Source organism: Pipistrellus hanaki (genome assembly GCF_964339955.1).
Source record: "Pipistrellus hanaki genome assembly, chromosome: 5".
Taxonomy (NCBI): Eukaryota; Metazoa; Chordata; class Mammalia; order Chiroptera; family Vespertilionidae; genus Pipistrellus; species Pipistrellus hanaki.
Genome location: NC_140507.1, coordinates 25,978,879 through 25,999,129, shown reverse-complemented (window position 1 = coordinate 25,999,129; position 20,251 = coordinate 25,978,879). Strand labels below are relative to the sequence as shown.

At 35.6% G+C, this 20,251-nt stretch overlaps 1 protein-coding gene across 6 annotated transcripts in view; it reads left to right on the top strand.

The window, feature by feature from the left end:
* Positions 1-20,251, top strand: part of LOC311623135 (ankyrin repeat and KH domain-containing protein 1) — a gene marked incomplete at its 3' end in the record, with an annotated part of 113,716 nt that overhangs the window by 50,092 nt on the left and 43,373 nt on the right. For 3 of the 6 annotated variants that reach the window (XM_084884921.1, XM_084884923.1, XM_084884922.1), the window contains exons 11-15: positions 3,592-3,648; positions 14,374-14,461; positions 17,748-17,875; positions 18,084-18,227; positions 19,466-19,568. In XM_084884921.1, coding sequence (XP_084741047.1) covers positions 3,592-3,648; positions 14,374-14,461; positions 17,748-17,875; positions 18,084-18,227; positions 19,466-19,568 — 520 coding nt within the window. Of the gene's footprint in view, positions 1-3,591; positions 3,681-14,373; positions 14,462-17,747; positions 17,876-18,083; positions 18,228-19,465; positions 19,569-20,251 lie in introns of those variants that run through there. The other 3 variants (XM_084884924.1, XM_084884925.1, XM_084884926.1) reach the window with 2 other exon arrangements.

Below are 20,251 nucleotides of genomic sequence, written 5' to 3'. Positions count from 1 at the left end.
AAGGCAGAGTTTTAATATTTCATACTTGTTCTCATCTCTATAGCTTACTTCATTCAGTTCAAGCCTTTATGGCTTGATTTCTTTTACAGTCTTCTAGCCACCCTTCAGTTTTACTTCTCAATTTCAAGGTGGAGAATTTGCATAGTTAATTATTGAACAGTATAATTTGGATTATAAGACACTCCTTTTTTTTTTGCTTGCTTTTAATTTTGACCTGCTTTGTTGTCTTTTTCCCTGGTTTCCATGCCCCCCAACCATTTTATTGTTATAGACATGATCCTTGTCTATGAAATATGACTGCATTGGGTCAGAGTTTCTAAAGACCTTAATGATATGTAGATAGTATGTTTAGGTGACAACATTGTGTTGGCCAACATGTCAAAGGTTTTTTGATTTGATGAGTTTTGGTGTTTCTCAAACCATTTGTGAAGACAGTAGAATCTCTTTTCATCATGGCATATTAATTTCAGCATAATAGTCTACTTTTGAATCTTGATTCTTTAATTCAATCAGTGTATGCTTAATTTCTGACTGGTCCTTTTCCTTTTTTTTTTTTTTTTAATTTATTTATTTTTTTAATTCTCACTAAGATCCTTGAAGGGCTTACTAAGTTCTTCAGAGGTTTCTAGAAGATTCTTGAGTAACCTTACAACTGTGGTTTTGAACACTATATCCAGTAGTTTGCTTTCTTCCATTTCTTTAATTTGTGACATGTTTCTTTGTCTCTGCATTTTGGATGCTTCCCTGTGTTTGTTTCTATGTATTGGGTAGCGGCTAAGTCTCCTTGAATTGATAGAGTGGCCTTGTGTACCTAGTGTCTCAGCCTCCCCAGTTACCTAAGGTGGACACTCTTGGTGCAACCCTTTGTGGGCTGTGTGCATAGACTTGTTGTAGTTGAGCCTTGATTTCTGTTGGTATCCTTGGGAGAAATTGACCTCCAGGCCAATTGGCTGTGAGGACCCGCTGTGTCTACAATGGAAGAGCTGCTGTGCAGGAGACACCCTTCTGGGGCAGTACTTACTTCAGTGGGCCTTTGGTGCTCATTGAGTCTGCCCCTTGAGTGTGTTACTTATGGATGTGAAGAGTTGTAATTTGTATGGTCTTGTACTGACTACTGGATACACTGGATCTTGGATGTCCAAGGAGATGCAAAGTCAGCCACTGCCTAGGGCCATCCAGCAGGAGCTACAGAGGGATCTGCAGATTCCTCCTCTTTGTATGGGGTTTGGAATGCCCAGACGAGGAAAGCAAGGAAGGCTGGTGCTGGTGCAGGCTTGGACCTTTTTTTTTTTTTTTTTTCCTTTTTAATATATTTTATTGATTTTTTCACAGAGAGGGATAGAGTCAGAAACATTGATGAGAGAGAATCATCAATCAGCTGCCTCTTGCCCACCCCTTACTGGGGATGTGCCCGCAACCAAGGTACATGCCCTTGACCGGAATCGAACCTGGGACCTTTCAGTCTGCAGGCCTACGCTCTATCCACTGAGCCAAACTAGTTTCGGCTGGACCTTCTTTTGATAGCTTTGGGGCTCCTGACCCAGCTGCAGCTTGTTGGCAGGTTGTAGGCTGTGAAAAGACAAGCCATTCATATGCAAAAGCTGCTGAACACAACATAGGTGGGGTTGTAAATTGGGTAGGGCAGGGTCTTAGGGAATCTCCAGGGTGGAGCAAACAGCAATGGCTGCCAGTCAGTCCTGTACAGGAGATGTCCCAGCACAGGAACAATGACTGTTTCGAGCACCTCCATCTGGAAGAAAACCACCCCTACATTCCTGTCCCAATGCCGGACAGTCCAGGTTCTCCCCATATGTGTCTGGGTTTTCCCAAGTCTCGCCCAGCACTGGAGCTCAGAGTAAGCAGGAGCTTGTATTTCCCTCCCGATTAAAAAAGTAGCCCACCTGGGTGCCAGCCCATTCCGTGCCTCCACACCTCTTACCAGTCTTAATGTGCTTTCTTAACCTCTTTAAATGTAGTACTTCCATTAAGCCAGCTTTCCTGTGGTTCTGGATGATAGTTGTTATGTATTCAATATTTTAGTTGTAATTTTGATGTGGTTGTGGGAGGCAGCAAGTACAGGTATTTATCTATGCTGCCATCTTGGTTCTCTTCTGTTAATTTTTTTAAAGAACATATTTATTTTCAAAGAAACACAAATATTCAGACAGTATCTATTGACTTCATTCTGAAAAAAGAAATTAAATGTATCTTGTACCATAAGATTCTCAGGAGTTATATTTTTATATTACTTTGGTTGTATAACATTTATATTCTGTTTTATGGCCCTGTTTCTCCCAGTTGCTTAGGTGGATCAGTGTTAATTTTTTAGTCTTTCATATTATATAGCTTCTTAATCCCTGAGTGCCTGAACTTGATTTCAGAGAGGAAGGAAGAGGGAGAGAGAGATAGAAACATCTAAATAATAGACAAACATGCTAATTGAATGTACCTTCATGATGCCCATAGCCAATCAGGAGTGGGTATGCAAATTAACCCAACAAAGATGGTGGTTAATTTGCATACATGGCCAGGGCCTCTGAGCATTGTAAGAAGGTGGAAAGGCAGCTCTGGCCAGAGCGAAAGCAATACCAGCAGCCAGAGAAAGGAAGGCCCATTCTGGCATGAATCTTTGTGCATTGGGCTTCTAGTCAATGATGAAAGAAAATCATTGATCAGCTGCCTCCTGCAAGCCCCCCACAGGGGATCAAATTCTGGGTTATGTGCCCTGACCAGGAATCGAACTATTACCTCCTGGTTCATGTCCATGCTCAAAACAATTTATGTGCTTTAATTTTTTTTTTAAGTATAGGGAAATATTTCACTTTTATTATTTACATTTTTGTAGGAACTTCTTAAGTACTATGTTGGATACTTTGTGCTTATTATTCATATTTGAATGGGGATCGCCATTTGTTGAAAATCATATAGGGGTGGGGTAGGGAGAGGAAGCGAGCCTTAGCAAATGTAGTTGTTTCACAGTTCTTTCTCACCAAATCTCTACTGTAGGAGCATGCATCCCCTTAAGGTAAGCACATCTCCCAGGTAGGAGGTAGGTGTGACTTAGAATAAAGGCTTCTCTAGGCTACATTTCTTTTATTTGGAAACTTAGTTAACTCTGGTTAGTGACTGCAAAGCTTATTACTGTTTCCTCAATTTTATTCTCACCTCACCTTCAAGTACTTCTCTGGTAGGAGTCTAGATCTAGAGAAAATACAGATATTCTCTCTCTCAAGTTTCAATTGAAAAGTATGAGCACTATATGCATTTAAAAATAACTATGTAGTTATCTTACAATATTTTCCTTACTTTTTCTCCCAACTTGTGGTGTCTCCAAATCATTTAACTATTTTCTTTAGTTAGATGTTAAAAGATATTGTTCTTGATTCTGTGGCTTTAATTATTGGGAGACAAAGGCATGAAAAATCTCTGCTCCTGGACTATGTTCTCTACTGATGAGAATCTTTTTCATTAAAGAGCCTGAGTTTAATAAAGCCCAGCATTTGAAGTACCAGTCATTCACATGGTCTTCATGGCCAAATGTGATTTTCATTTTGGAATAAGATCCGTGAGTTCTTCTTTTTCCTTTCACAGGACAAGCAGGAGGACATGAAGACTATTTTGGAGGGCATAGATCCGGCCAAGCATCAGGTGAGGGTGGCCTTTGATGCTTGTAAGCTACTACATAAAGAATAGATGTTGTAGTTAACCAGAATTCTGGATATCTGAATTCCAACCAAGAAGTTCCAGGACCCTGGTGGTTGACAAAGGAAATCCTCTTCAATTGAAACAGATTATAAAGTTTAAATTAAAAAAAAAGATTTACGTTACTAGTAATTTGCTTCCTTAGTATTCTTTTTATGTGGTATTCCTAACAAATTTCATAGGTGGAAATAGATTTTCTTATTCAGATAGTTAGTTCTTTTGTATTCTCCCTATTGGGAGAGTTAAGATATCCCAGAGAAAAAAAATCTCAAAGTCCTGCTTTCAATTTTGTTCATCAGAAATCTGAAACTTGGATTTAGAGTAATATAGTGGATTTAAAAATATAATCCTCAGCCTAGCCAGTGTGCTTTGGTGGTTGAGCGTCAACCTATGAATCAGGAGGTCACAGTTCAATTCCCAGTCCTGGCACATGCTTGAGTTGTGGTCTCAATCCCCCCTGGGGGTGTACAGGAGGCTGCCAATAAATGATTCTCATCATTGATGTTTCTATCTCTCTCTCTCCCTTTTCCTTCCTCTCTGAAATCAATAAAATTATCTTTAAATATATGTATAATCCTCAGATAATCAAAAAATTAGTTATAACATTTACTATATTATTCATGCCCTAATTTATATACATTAAAATTTTTCGTCTTAAAATTGTCTCCTATTACCTCATTCTGAAATTGATTTTTAAAAAGGTGAATATTTATTTATAAGCAAACATTCCTTATCTTTTGGGGGGAAATGTGGAATTTGTGCCTAATGGTTTTAAAAAACAAGCAAAGTTAATATCCATTGTAATTCAGAGGGACTTGTTTAAACTCAAGAGCAATGCTTAATTATAAATTATGAATAAATTATAATTGAGCACAGTTAACTTAGGCCATCTAAAATAAAGTTTTCAGTATCAAGCCACTCTTAATTATAATGCTTATTAATATCTTTATTAATGTCTTGTTCAATAAGAAATTGTTATATTCTAACTTGAACAAAATAAATTTATTTCACAAAATATTATATGAAAATGTGAATTTTTACTCAGTTTGTGTAGTATCTCAGGCTCCTATCTAGAATGTAAAGCTGAGTATTATTTTAGAAAAGGTGTTTCTTTCTCTCTGGATTTGTTAAAGGAAATGTAATTATAAATCTTCTCTCTGGCTATAAGTCTCAAAATTTGGGATACTTTTTAAAAGTGAGGTTTGCAACCCCACATTTAGAGGTTCAGATTCAGCATATTTGAAATGGGAGTTTGCATTTTAACTAATATTCCAGGAGATTCTGATAAAAGTCCTCCATACTCACACTTTGAGACAATCCTGGAGTCTGTACAGATTACTCTGCATCATTGTAGAGTTATGTTCTCTTTTCATCTTTGCTTCACGATCAATTATTCTTCCTTCATTCACACTGAAGAAGCTTGGTTTTTCTTTGTTACTTGTGATTTTTAGAAACGATGCTAAACAGAAAACCCTAGAACAGTGTCTCTTAATCTCTTCCTTCTCAGTTCTCACAAAGGTTATGAATCTCATCCTTAACAGTAGATCACTAAGGTATTGATGAATATGCAGTGGTGGGTAAGAAGAACATATCCTGCCGGGGAGAGTATCAGAATCCTCTAGTATGTATTAATAAACAGTCTACCTCCCTTTCCCCTGATTCTGACTCTTCCCCCCAAGACACGGTTCTCCTCCAATTCCAAGAAAACTCTACCTCTGTGATACAGTTAAAATCCATATATATCTATATGTATGCCTTGAGTGCCCATGATTATGATTTTAAAGGAAATCAACTTATTTGGAAGAAAATAAACTTAATGTATAATTGAACTTTATAATCTAAAATTAAATGCCACCCCAATAAATTTAATAAAAACAAATAGATTTAAAAAACTGTACCTTTTTTCTCATAATGTTTATCAGAACTAGAACTTTGTAGTGTACTTTACATAAATAAGCTTTTAGGGGGCTTATGAGCTCTAATTATCCACTTATCATTATATTTCAATTGTTAATGATTAAACTAATCTTAACAAACCTTAAATATGACCTCCAGCTTTTTTCTTTATTACAATGAAGCATATTTTTTTCCAGCTAAGAGCTTTCTTAATATGTAAAAGTGAAGCACTAGAACACAACCCAGGGCTAGGACTCAGCATGACCTACCACTTTTTAATGTTAATTAAGGACTAACATATATGCATATTGTTTCATTTTAGTACTCAAAACTGGAAAACTTAACAGTTTTTTCTTGATCTAAAACTATATGTAAAATACACAAAATTTCTAATGTGTGTTTTTTTTTAAGGCCAAGTTGTTATTTTCTAAGTTATTGTATGTTGAATGCATTCTTTTCAGCTATCTCAAAGTTTCTTAAACATAAGTATAAATGACTTCTAGTCATGAAGTTAAGTTCACTTAGCTTTTTGAAACCTCTGTTCTCTATCATTTCAAGCACAGACATATTAAATAAAATATGGGAGAAAAACAAACCTAACTAAAAAACATGTAGCTATACCCAGCAATAAAAATTAAAGAACTGCCAGCACCGGTTTGGCTCAGTGGATAGAGCGTCGGCCTGCGGACTGAAAGGTCCCGGGTTTGATTCCGGTCAAGGGCATGTACCTTGGTTGCGGGCACATCCCCAGTAGGGGGTGTGCAAGAGGCAGGTGGTCGATGATTCTCTCTCATCGACGTTTCTAACTCTCTATCCCTCTCTCTTCCTCTCTGTGAAAAATCAATAAAATATATATTTTTTAAAAAATTAAAGAACTCTCTGGACCATAAATGGATTATGGATCTACAATTGACGCCATAGGCCCAAGAAGAATTTAGGCTTAAAAAATGGGCAATGGGACTGGAGTTTTAATTTCTATGGTGACATAGGGACCAACACATCTCACCTGGAGCAGGCCAATAGATCTAGTCTATCAGGATGAAGCGATGAACTAAGTGGGACATTATTGTTCTACCTACCTGTGAACCAAGGTGGAAAAAAAGCTCCAAGCAGCTTCCCACGATTACAGTTGGAAATTATTTAATTGTTCTTGTTATAGGGGAGAAGTAAAGAGAGCAGTAACTAAAACTTGGAGAGCACCATTCTTTGATTTAGTAAGCAGAACTAAATAATTGTGTGGGACCAAAAACTTAAGTTACCAATAAAAGATCTGAAATGGACTTAAAGGGCCAGACTGAAGCAACTGCCAAAACCATCTCATTAGAAGGGATAAGTTTGTGGATTGAAATAAAAGAAAACAACTCTTGTGCAAAACAAGCTTCAAAAAGCTCAAGTACAAAATTATGTCCAGTGGCAGTAAAAATGCAAATACATAAACAAAAAGCAGCAAAACAGGAGACTTCATGCCCAAGGAAACTGAAATAAAAGATTTTAATCTTGAAAAATTTTAATATGCTTCTTTTAAACTATGATCCATAGTTGTAAAACAATGTGAGGCTAAATAAATAAATAAATAAATAAATAAAAACAGGTGGGTATCAAATAAAGCAAATTTAGATTTTGAGGGGGGAATTGGAAAATAAAAACAATATATAGGATAAACAGTGTATTGAATATAGTTGAATAAAGAATTAGTGAATCAGATGATAAAACAAGAAATAATACAGAATAGCACAAATATGAAGAGAAATTGAGAGTAAAAAGATAGATTGGGGAGTTCCAACATACATCTATTTGAAGTTCCTAAAGGAGAGATTAGAAATAGAAAGCAGATATGGGAGGGCGGGGGAATGGTAAGATATGTACACAGATAATAATTTAATAATAAAAAAAAGAAATGAAAAAAAATAAACTTAAAAAAATAGAAAGCAGAGATAATGTTTGAAGAAATAATGATGTAGAATTTTCTAGAATTTAAGCCAAATATTAATCCTTGATTAAAAAAATCACTAAGGCTGAGACTGGTTTGGCTCTATGGATAGAGCGTCGGCTTGGGGACTGAAGGGTCCCGGGTTCGATTCCGGTCAAGGGCATGTACCTTGGTTGCGGGCATATCCCCAGTAGGGGGTGTGCAAGAGGCAGCTGATCGATGACTCTCTCTCATCGATGTTTCTAACTCTCTATCTCTCTCCATTCCTCTCTGTACAAAATCAATAAATATATATTTAAAATAATAATAATAAATAAATAAATAAATAAATCACTAAGCAGAACAAATGAAACTAGAATTTTAAGGATAAAGAAAAAATCTTAAAAGCTACTCGAGGAAAATGCATTACTTACAAAGGAACAATAATCAACATTTTGACAACAGATTCTCATCAATAATAATTACACAGTGCCACCCACCCTGAGCCTAGGGCTTGCTAGAACCAACCCCATCCTGCTGAAGTTCCCCAAGTTAGCTGCAGGGTGGATGTGCTGCAGCTCAATAGACTGTGGCTCAGAATCTCAAACAGCCTCCACCTTCAGTGTCACCCAAAAGTGAAGTGTGGCAGACTAGGACTCTGCTGAGCCTTAATAAAGCCATTATTGCTATCTAATAACCACAGAAGATACTGGTAGTTAATATCCTCAAAATATCAAGAGAAAATAACACAGTACAGAATTTTGTACTTACGTACCATTCCAGAGGAGGAAAAAAAAGCATATTTTCAGGTCAACAAAGAATAAAAGAGCTTAACACCTAAGACCCTTGCTAAAAGAACTACTAAAAGATGTGTACATCAATAAGGAGAAAAATGAACTCTGGAGGAAGGCCTGGGATGCAAGAAGCTACGGTAAGCAAATAAATTGGTAAAACTATTATTAAAATTTTAGTATAAAAGCTAATTTTTTTTATCCTAACTTAAGGATATGTTTATTGATTTGAGAGAGAGAGAAATATCATGTGATAGACTAGAGAAACATCAATCCCATACACACCCCAGCTGGTGATCCAATCCACAACCCAGGTATAAGCCCTGACCAGGAATTGAATCTACAGCCTTTAGGTGTATGAGATAATGCTACGCCCAATGGACCCACCTGGCCAGAACCTAAACCCTAAAATTTTATGCTTAGGACCAAAGTAATACCAAAATTCTGGACAGCAATAACATGAAATTCAGAAAGATATGTTAGAACCATGGTTGGCAAACTGCGGCTCTCGAGCCACATGCAGCTCCTTGGCCCCTTTAGTGTGGCTCTTCCACAAAATACCACAGCCTAGGCAAGTCTAATTTGAAGCAGTGGCATTAGAAGAAGTTTAAGTTTAAAAAATTTGGCTTTCAAAATAAATTTCAATCGCTATACTGTTGATATTTGGCTCTGTTGACTAATGAGTTTGCCGACCACTGCAAAAGCCATTCTAGATGCCTTGTGTTGATCAAACACTAAATAACTTTAGAATTTCTTTAAAGAAAACATACAGCAGGTAATCAGGACAAATATAAGTCCATTGAACTCAATTGTCAAAGAACAGAGACTTTTGAATTAGATTAAAAATAAAAGTCTGTTTTCAAGAAACAAATCTAAAGTAAAATAATAAGGAAAAATTGAAAAAGTGATAGAAAAAGTATGTAAGGCATTATTAATGCCAGACAAAATACAATTTTAGGCCAAAAGCATTTTTATAGATCGATAAATGTTCCTCCAGCTGATACAACAATCATTAATTAGTAACTAACAATCTACTCTCCAGATAAAATAGAAAATTTGTAGTGATAAAATTTTTTCAGACTTCTATGAAACTGATTGATCAAACATAAAACTATTGTTAAGAATAGGAAAATCAAGTTTGCTCTTACAAATAAATAGGCTATGTACTCTTTTCCAACATGGAACAGGTGTAAAAATTGCCCATGTATTAGACCACAAAAAGTCTTTAAAACAGACTCCTTTGTCCTAGCCATTTTGGCTCATTGGATAGAGCGTCAGCCCATACACACTGGCTAGATTCCGGTCAGCGGCTTGTGCCCTTGTTTTGTTTTGGCATCTGGGGGGGGGGGGGGGGGGCGGACAACCAATTGATGTGACTGTCTCACATTGTTGTTTCTCTCTCTCTCTTTCCCTCCTTTTCAATCTCTAAAAAATCAATGGAAAAAATAGAGTGAGGATTAATTTTTTAAAAATCACACAAAACTACTTTAATCAGATGGACTGTATTCTCTGATCTCTGTTGCTTTAAAAGTACAAATCAGCAATAAAGCATTTTTTTAAAAATTCCATACACCTAGGAAATTAAAAATACTTTTACATAATTTGTGGGTTAAAGAGGCAATCATAGTAAAAATTACCAAGTAGAAATTATCACAAAAACTACACATCAAAACTTGGGTGAGAGCCGAAACCGGTTTGGCTCAGTGGATAGAGCGTAGGCCTGCAGACTGAAAGGTCCCAGGTTGGATTCCGGTCAAGGGCATGTACCTTGGTTGTGGGCACATCCCCAATAGGGGATGTGCAAGAGGCAGCTGATAGATGATTCTCTCATCGATGTTTCTAACTCTCTAGCCCTCTCTCTTCCTCTCTGTAAAAAAAATCAATAAAATAAAAAAAAATAAAAAATAAAACCTTGGGTGAGAGGATACAACTAAAGTGGTCCATAGAAGGAAAATTTTATATGTGTATATACATAATGAGAGTAAATTAAGCTAATAATAGCAAAATAAAAAAGGAAATAAAGATATAAGCAAAACTTAAGGGAATAAAAAGCAATAACATAAAATGGATAAAAAGGAAAAAATAGTTGTGAAAAGCAAAATTAAAGACTGAGTTTTAAAAATGACTGTAATAGATTAAATAAGCCAGACTTCAAAATAAGGAAAGGCATAGGTAAGTCATAGACACATAAAGGGAGTTAGAACTATTTGGTAAGATAGAGATCTTTAAAATTTGCAAGGCAATCATGAACAAGCTATAAATTTGAATACTTAGATGAAATTATTGCTGATTTTGTAAATAAGTTATAAATTATTGACTCAAAATAGGAACCCTTGCCCTAGCCATTGTCTCCAAGTGGTTAGAGCATCAGCTCAATGCACCAAAGGGTTGTGGGTTTGATTCTCGTCAAGGGCACGTACCTGGGTTGCATGACCCCGGAGCATGGGGGAGGTAACCAATTGATGTATCTCACATCTCTCCCTCTCCTTCTCTTTCTCACTCCCCCTCTCCCCTCCACTCTCTAAAAATCAATGGAAAAAATATCCTTGGGTGAGGATTTTAAAAAAGGAGAATAGGAACCCTCAATAGAACAATTTCTATATTACAAATTAAATCAGTAGTTTTAAATCAGCCATCCAATGAAGGTAAAAGGCCAACTGTTCAAGAACTACATAATCCCTGAATTATTGTTGCTATTCCCAAGAACAGAAAACATGTTAAACTGCACAATATGTAATTTTATAGCCTTGGAAAATAATTTTCTGTGTTTATAAAGGAAAATCAATGTATATCCTGAAATTTTATTGACCCTAAGCAAAGTTTGACTGTACTAATAAACCCAACATTCATAAATAATATATACATATTTGATTCCTATTTTAAAAGGATTTATTGGTCATATATTTTGGTACAAATGATACATGTGGGACATACATTATTAATTTTAGGACATGAAATTTTATCAATACATTTTAAAGTTGTAGTATTGTTTTACCAGCCAGTTTCTCAAACATAATTATATTGTTAAAAACCAAAGGAATGGCCCTAGCAGTTTGGCTCAGTGGATAGATAGATCATCAGCCTGCGGACTGAAGGGTCTCAGGTTTGATTCCAGTCAAGGGCATGAACCATGGTTGCAGGTTCCTACCTGGCCCTGGCCTGGTGAGGCTCCATGCAGGAGGCAACCAGACAATGTGAGATACATCGATGTTTCTTTTTTTCTTTCCCTCTCTCTTCCACTCTCCCTAAAAATCAGTAGAAAAACATCCTCAGGTGAGGATTTTAAAAAAAACCGAATTTATATTTATAGGGAGTAAAATAAAATAGGCAAATTTTCATACCGTTCATTTCAGAATTTTTTGTTAGTATGTTGAATTTTGAAATTTGACTTGATCTTGGGACAAGTACTTTCTGATTTATCAGCTATGGTAATTTTTAAGTATGTAGAATTAGTAAATTAAAATTTTAAAGCGGGGTAAAATCTTTTGTCTCTGTGATCCAGTAATGTTGATGGATGTCACTGTCAGATGAAAGACATAAGAAAGAAAGAAAAAGTGACTTTATTGCCCACCCATGCTTTAGTAATAATGTAGATAATGCAGATAGTGACCATCTCACTCTAAGTTTAACTATTACTCTTAATTTCCTGTTAAATTAACTTTTCTTTCTCTTATTTACTTAGAAAATTAAAACTTCAAACCTCAGTACTATGAAAGGGAAGATTTAAGAGGTCAGTTACGCTAAGGTTCCTTAAACAATATTCAGGCCCTTCATTGTTTTAGATGTCAGGTTTATAATGGCAAACAAAAATGGATGCGGTTGCTGTTCTCATGGAGCCTACATTTTAGTGGCAGAGACATGTTAGCCAAATAGTTGCACAAACTATTGGGTTATAATATATGATTGGAACTTTTGAAGGAGCGGTTCATAGAACTGTAAGTCAAGTTCAGGGAGGTCTTCTTTGAGGAAATGATAATTGACTTGATATGAAGGATGATAAAGAACTAATAGACAAATATTATAGGGAAGAGAGAACAGCTTGAACAAAAAGACCCTGAGGCAGGAGGGGAAGTAAGTTGCTAAAGGAGTAATTTATTTCCATTGTGTTATCAGTTATGATATTTCAGAAATAAGTCAGATGAAAAATTGGGCAAACAACTTTCTAAGTCATTCTGAGTAAGATTTTCAATCTATATTTTATTTTGTTTGAAGTTGCCAGAATCTTATATTTACATAATTTGACTTTAGGCTTAAATATATTCTAAAGCCAAATTATGTTGGCATTATCTATAACTTAGAGTTAAAGGTTGTTGTGTAATCAATATACAGGGTGGGGTAAAGTAGGTTTACAATTATCCATATGGAAAATAATACAATAATTAATAAATAATAATACAAGAATAAACTCTGTTTTGCATACTCGCAACTGTAAGCCTACTTTTGCCTCACCATATACATGATAATTAAAAGTTAAAGCATAGCCGAACTGGTTTGGCTCAGTGGATAGAGCGTAGGCCTGCAGACTGAAAGGTCCCAGGTTCAATTCCGGTCAAGGGCATGTACCTTGGTTTCGGGCACATCACTGGTAGGGGATGTGCAGGAGGCAGCTGGTCGATGTTTCTCTCTCATCGATGTTTCTAGCTCTCTATCCCTCTCCCTTCCTCTCTGTATTAAACCAATAAAATATAAATATAAAAAAAAGTTAAAGCATAAACTGATTTTTATAGGAGGTTGAAAGATTCTACACCATCAAGATTTTCTAAAATCTATTTTAGAGTGCAGTTCCTGTCACCACAGGCCAATGTAATGTTTCCATTGGGTTGACAATCTACTCTTATTTTTCTTTTTTTAAATATTTTTATTGATTTCAGAGGGTAAGGAAGAGAGAGAGAGAAACATCAGTAATGAGAGAGAACCATTAATGGGCTGCCTCTTGTATGCCCCACGATGGGGATCAAGCCTGCAATCTGGGCACGTGCCCTGACCAGAAATTGAACCGCGATCTCGTTCATGGGTCAACAGCCAGCCAGTGAGCCGCGTGATTGGGCTCTACTCTTGTTTTTCATTATTAGTTTGCCTGAGCTGTAGATCAGATAGTTATGTAAATAGACTAAATTCTATCTTTTTTGCATAGCAAACAATTTTTAAAATTTACTATGTATTAGGTAGCTAAAGGATTCTCAGTTAATTAGAACAGAACTGAAATAAAGCTTGACTTAATCACTGTTCTTTATCAAGTATTTCTTAGTTACAAAAGATGACCAGAATAATAGAAATTACTGTTTGCACACAATGAAAGAGTGGATAGGTAAGAGAACTTTTCATAGAAGTGATGTTATCAGCTACATTTTAATATTTAGATGGCTAAATAAGAGTTAACAGATCTACTGCAGATAGTGCTACTTACCATACTTACCAAAGATATAATCCTTGTAGTGTCATTTGATATTAGGATGGTTGAAAGCTGTTTAGTCATTCATTCCTCTTGCTGGCAAACTTCCTAGAATAATAGTCCTTATTATATTATAAAAGTGTTTCTTTTGCCTTTCATATTCAAATATTTAATTTCCACCCTTAAGAAATATCTGCTCATTGTATATTTTTTGTTTTATTTTTCCCTTTATTCCTGAATTACCATAGTATTTTTCTTCAGGGATTGGTTTCTATCCTATGATAGAGTTCTTATTGAATCCTGATATAATAAGATCAATATCCTCCTAATCACCTCATAATACTAAGGCACCTTTATCACAGTTCAGATGAATAGTTCGGAATATCTTTTTAATCTTAGGAATAGAAAAATGCAGAGATTTCTCTTTGGGGCTCAAACTAAACATAAGTATTATCTTTAATGGTCATAGTTTGGTATACAAAACTGAACTTGACCATAAAAGATTATACCTCCTAATGTGGACTGGAATTAATCCTATATTTTGGAGGAATTGAGGTAGGTTGTATAAGTGACTATATGGAGTAAGTATTAAATTTTCATTATATCTATGTCATTGATACTAAGTATTTAAAACTGATGCTTAATGAGTTTTTATTGATGGATTATTTTTGTTTCTTTAATAGGAACATGAATCTGAAGGTGGAAGAACACCTTTGATGAAAGCTGCAAGAGCTGGTCATTTGTGCACTGTGCAGTTTCTTATTAGCAAAGGTAAAGAAAGTACAAGTGATCATTTCCAAGAGGCTACAATTTCTGGGGGTAAAAAATCCTAAACTGTTGTAATTTATGTTAAAGCTACTTTGCCTGAAGCATAAGTACTACATTCTAGTCCCGTGTTGCTCTATTTTACTTGGTAATCATTGAGTTCGTGAGATACTTATTGGGATCTTTATTAGTTTTGAGTTTGAAGTTTTTATCAAACAAATAGCAGGTGGTTACTCCCAAAAGTTGGAAAAGCCAAATGTAAATGTCCAGGTATATTTAGTAGATATTGTTCAACACTTAATGATTACAAGGCAGTTCTGCTGGAGGTAAGAGGAGGTAGAAGGGGGAAAGTCTGCTGCTGTTGTTTATGGGACAGTTGAATTAATCAAGTATACAAAGGTATTATTATTGTATTTATTTGATTGTATTTATACAAAGAAGTTCAAATGATGGATGACAAGGTAGTTCAATACTGTTTACTGTAGAAAAGTGAAACATGCTGAACTCATGTTAGGTTGAACCATATAAAATTGTCATTTTATACATCAAAAAATGGTGTATAATATCAGCAATTTCATTTGGTTCAGTCTAACTCTGTGTATTATAGTTAGAGATACTCGGGCATCTGATGAAAAACTCCAGGATAGGATGGCAAAATACAAGGAAGGTCTACTCAGGTAATGCCATGTTATTAAAATAAAAATTTTCTATCTCTATTCCAATAAAACTGTTATTTTGTGCAGTATAATAGATATTTTATCATTTTAATATAAAATATTTCTTTAATTAGATAAAACAAGGTTTATTTTCTTTATATCACATTTTTGCTACCAAGTAAGGCCTATCTTTTTCTTTTTTAATTTTTTATTTATTGATTCTAGAAGGAGAGAGAAAGAAACATCGATTTGTTGTTTCACTTATTTGTACATTCATTGGTTGATTCTTATGTGTCCTGACAGGAGATTGAACCCACAACCTTGGTATACTAGCACAATGCTCTAATCAACTGAGCTACTTGGCCAACGCTAAAACCTATCTATAATAATAAAAGCATAATATGCTAATTAGACCAGACGTCCTTTGGACAATCTTCCAGATGAAGTCAGAGCTGCGAGGGAAGGTGGTGCCAGAGGGAAGCCAGTGCTGGCAGCTGGGTGAAGGAAGGCCTACACTTTCATGAATTTTGTGCATCGGATCTCTAGCCTATACATATAAAAAGCCAGTGACTGAAACAAAGTAACAACTGTAATGACCATTTGCTATGATGCCCACTGCGGCCAGTGAACTGGTCAATCGGGTGGGGCCAGCCGGCCAACATTCCCCCCTTGCAGCCCTTTCCTCCCCCCCTGCTGGTCCGCCCCTGATGGGCTCCCACCACCCTGATTAGCCTGCAGCCCCTGCCCCCAGCCAGCACTGCCCTATGGGCTCCCATTACTCTATTGGCCCACAGTCCCTTCCCCTGGCTGGCCCAGCCCCTGACAGCCCCAAACAGCCCCTCTACCCTAATAGGGGGTGGGGCTTTATGCCAGCCTCCTGCAGCCCCCACTTCTGGCCCCGCCCTGATGAGCCCCCACCACCCACCCCATATAAGCCCCTCCCCACCGTATCAGCCTCCCTGCTCCTGGCCCACCATTAATGGGCCCCTACCACACCAATCAGGGGCAGGGCTAGCCAGCCAACCTCCCATGGCCCCTCCCCCCACCTCTGACCCTGATCGGTACCCCCACCAAATGAGGGCAAGGCCTGCCAGCCAATCGCCCGCCATCTCCTCCTCCCAACAGGCCTGGCTTCAAGCAGTCCTGATTTTATTTATGTATATAATGCTATAATATACTCTGTAAAAATTATGTACCTCAACCGTACATAAGTATAAACAGATGGATAACCTTTGAAGTTTTCTCATGCTCCTTTCATACCCAACTACCCTGCTAAGCATATCATTAAGCTTGTCAGGAGTAGGAACACATTGATTATAGTTTTTCTAGGCTGTAGTAACTACTAAACTGTCTACAATCTAAATGTATTATTAACCTCCTGGCAGGCGTGGCATCACCCTATGAAACAAGAGGTCATGGTTGGATTCCTCAGCAGGTCACATGTTCAGGTTGCAAGCTCAGTCCCCAGTTTGGGGTGTGCAGGGGACAGCTGATCAAATGATTCTCTCTCAATCATTGATGTATCTGTCTTTCTCCCTCTCCTCTCTGAAATCAATAAAAATATATTTTTTTAAAGTAAATTATTATTAACAACTTTAAAAATAATTTCATGTTGCAAATGAAGGATGTTTATTGATGTGTCTTGTCTTTCCCAAGGATTAGGTTCAGCTAGATATTTCTTAAAATTAAATAAATTGATAATAATTTTACCCATAGATTTATTTTTCTCCTCATTAAGTAAGTTTGGAATTAAGGAAGAGAAGAATGAATATTGCTATAGTCTTAACTATCTAGGTTAGCCCTTTAAGGTCTGTAAAAGATGACTGAACTAAAATACAGTTTCTTTTTTCCCAGGGGCAAAAAGCAAATTTTTAAAAACAGGTTAAGAAAAGATTGTGCCTTTAGGTTTGCCTCAGGTCATACTGTACAAAGTTATTTAGCAACTTACTAAATAGTCTTTGAGATAATATATTTGGATAATCTTGTCTTCTCTTCATATTCACATCCCTCTGACTCTTAAAATACACAATATGAAGAATTATATTTCCCTTAAATATGGTTTTGTTATCTCTACTTTAAGACCTGGCTATATTGCCACGTTCTAGAAATAGATAAATGTCTTTGAAACATTTTAAAAGTTACATAAAATGGTATTATTTGATGCTTATGTTAACCCATATATATTTATTAATCTTAGTCTTCTAGATTTTCCATTTAAAAAGTGATATTGAATGAACGAACTACAACTACGTGCAACAATGAGGATGAATCTCACAAATATTATATTGAGCGAAAGAAGCCAGACACAAACAAAAGAGTACACTGTATGACTTCATTCATATAAAGATCAAAAACTAAAACCAGTCTGGAGTCAGAATAGTAATAATATTGAGGGGTGGGTACTGACTGAAAGGGGGCACAGGGTGGAACTTCTGGTATGTGGGTAATGTTCTGTTTCTTGATCTGGGTGCTGGCGACACAGGTGTGTTCACTTTGTGAAAATTTTTTAAACTCTACAATAATGATTGTTGTGTTTTTTTGTGTCTGTATAGTTCAAAAGATCTTTAAAATGATATTGTCTGTGTACTGGCTTGATTCCAACTTTTGCTAAGATTGCTATTTATTTCTACTTGAAGGTGCCAATGTGAATAGGGCTACAGCCAATAATGATCATACAGTGGTTTCGCTGGCATGTGCAGGAGGTCACCTGGCAGTTGTTGAACTACTCTTGGCTCATGGGGCTGACCCTACTCATCGACTCAAGGTATTCTACTAAAAAATAAGTGAATAAATAAATTATATATACACATGTATATATATGTAGCTATTAAAATGTTTGATTTCTTAGTGATTAATATTCATTACTCTTTAATGAGTTTTTATTTTATATGAGTTGCTAAGAAACTAAATGTGTATAGTAATCATATAAGAAGAAATTTATAAATAATAATGATGGTGTCACTTTTTCTCAGGATGGCTCAACAATGCTCATTGAAGCTGCAAAAGGTGGCCATACTAATGTTGTTTCTTATCTGTTGGATTATCCAAACAATGTTCTATCAGTTCCTACTACAGATGTATCTGTACTCACTCCACCTTCTCAAGATCAATCTCAGGTAAAGTAAAACAGAACTTATCTGAAACTACGTATAACTATCCTTACCTGTTGGGAATTTTTGTTTAAATTTGTTTTAAGAAAAAATGGTTTTTCTTTTTTCTATTCCATATTGAGATAAACATGATCCTAAGTTCTTATGGTTTCTTTTATTCAAAAATTCATGGAAATTTTTTTATCTTATTTACTAAAAATAGTGTGTTTTGTGTTTTTTTTAAAAAAAAAAAAAAAACAACCAAATATAAATATAAATATTCCAAAGTCTCATCTTACTACAACTAAGTTTTAGGGTCGTTTGTTTTTTCATGAATGTATTAAGCATAATTTTGAACCAAATAAAAAGCTTTTCCTTAATACTTCCCAAGACACTATTATTTATACTAGAGTTAACTATTTTGTCAACTAGCAAAGTATGATTAATCAGGATATATGCACCAAAAGTAATTTAAAGTAATTTTTAAACCTACCTAAAAATATGGAGAGAATATAGAGAATGTATTAAGCATACAGTTTAGTGAAATCTTGTTTTTGTCTTCAAAATTATCCTGAGTACTGCTAAAATACTCCAACTCACGAGTCATGTGGAATTTTTCTTTCTTTTGACCCAAATGGAATTTGAACAAGGGTAAATTGGCCAGTGATTATGTGAATTGTACTCCTAGCTATAATTGGAACCAGCAAGGCTTTCTTCTTAGCTAGAGAGTAATATTCCACTTACCTTAGTCATTTACTTGTAGATTGTCTGAGTTTGTCCAATCAATATTCTTAGAAATTATTCCTTAGTGAAATACTTCCTCCAGCCCTCTCCTGTCTCCTCCCACCCCCAGGCTTTCACCACACCATTGTGTCCACCCATTATGCATACATTCAAACAAGTTCAATGGTTGATCTCTTCCCACCCACCCTCCCCTGCCTTCCCTCTGAGGTTCAATGGTCTGCTCATGCTTCTGTGACTCGGGGTCTATTTTTGATCATCAGTTTATTTGGTTCATTAGATTGCACACAAGAGAGAGATCTTGTGATACTTAGCTTTCTCTGACTGGCTTATTTCACTCAGTATAATACCCTCCAGGTGAATTTTTTGCTGTTTTGTTCTTGGTGGAATTTATTTATTTATTTTTTTTAAGAAACAAGTGAATCAGTAGTATGAAAAAAATCTAAAGCAGGATCTCTGTTTAGTGTGTGGGCTTTTGTTTTACTCTTTGATCTGAGATTATTTTTTCTGAGTTGGCTTTTTAGGTTCCACGTGTACCAATGCATACTCTTGCCATGGTTGTACCTCCCCAAGAGCCTGACAGAAGTTCACAGGAGAACTCCCCTGCCCTTTTAGGAGTACAAAAAGGTTAGTTTTTAAATTATTTCTTTAAAATGGGTATTTTATTATCTAATTAATGAACTCATTAGTATGTATCCCATATTAGTTCATACATTAATTGAGGTAGGTAATTCTGAAAATGCTAATAGCCTTACAGACTATAAAATAGAAAATACATAAATACTAAGAAAAATGACTTCTTATTTCCTGTTAACATACTGCTAGGTGTAATTTTTATTTAACATAGGTGAAAATACTTAATCAAAAAACAAGGTTTTTTTATTAAAGTAGCACAAGTTTATCAAGCACAAGTTTATTCATTTCCCATTTGATAATTCTTTAGCTAAACAGTAGTATAATATGAGGAATGAAAATGTATATTTTTTTGTCTAGTTAAGTCTTAGTAACAATGATTCATTTCAATGAGTGAGAAGTTTTAAGAATTACTAAATTTAGTTTCTTTCACATAATGAAAAATAGTGTGTGTTAACATCTGTCAATATGTGAACCTGGACAAATAACTATCAAAAAGTATATAAATAATATCCAAGTGAATATTAAGGAGTGTATAATATTTAAAGGGCTCAAGTTTGTGAACTCTGATATTTTCCTGCTATCTTTTCATTTGTAGATATAAAAAGTACCTTGATTTGATAATCATGTATAGTTGTCATATCCAAGTACTTTTAAAATAAGAAAATAGTTACTTT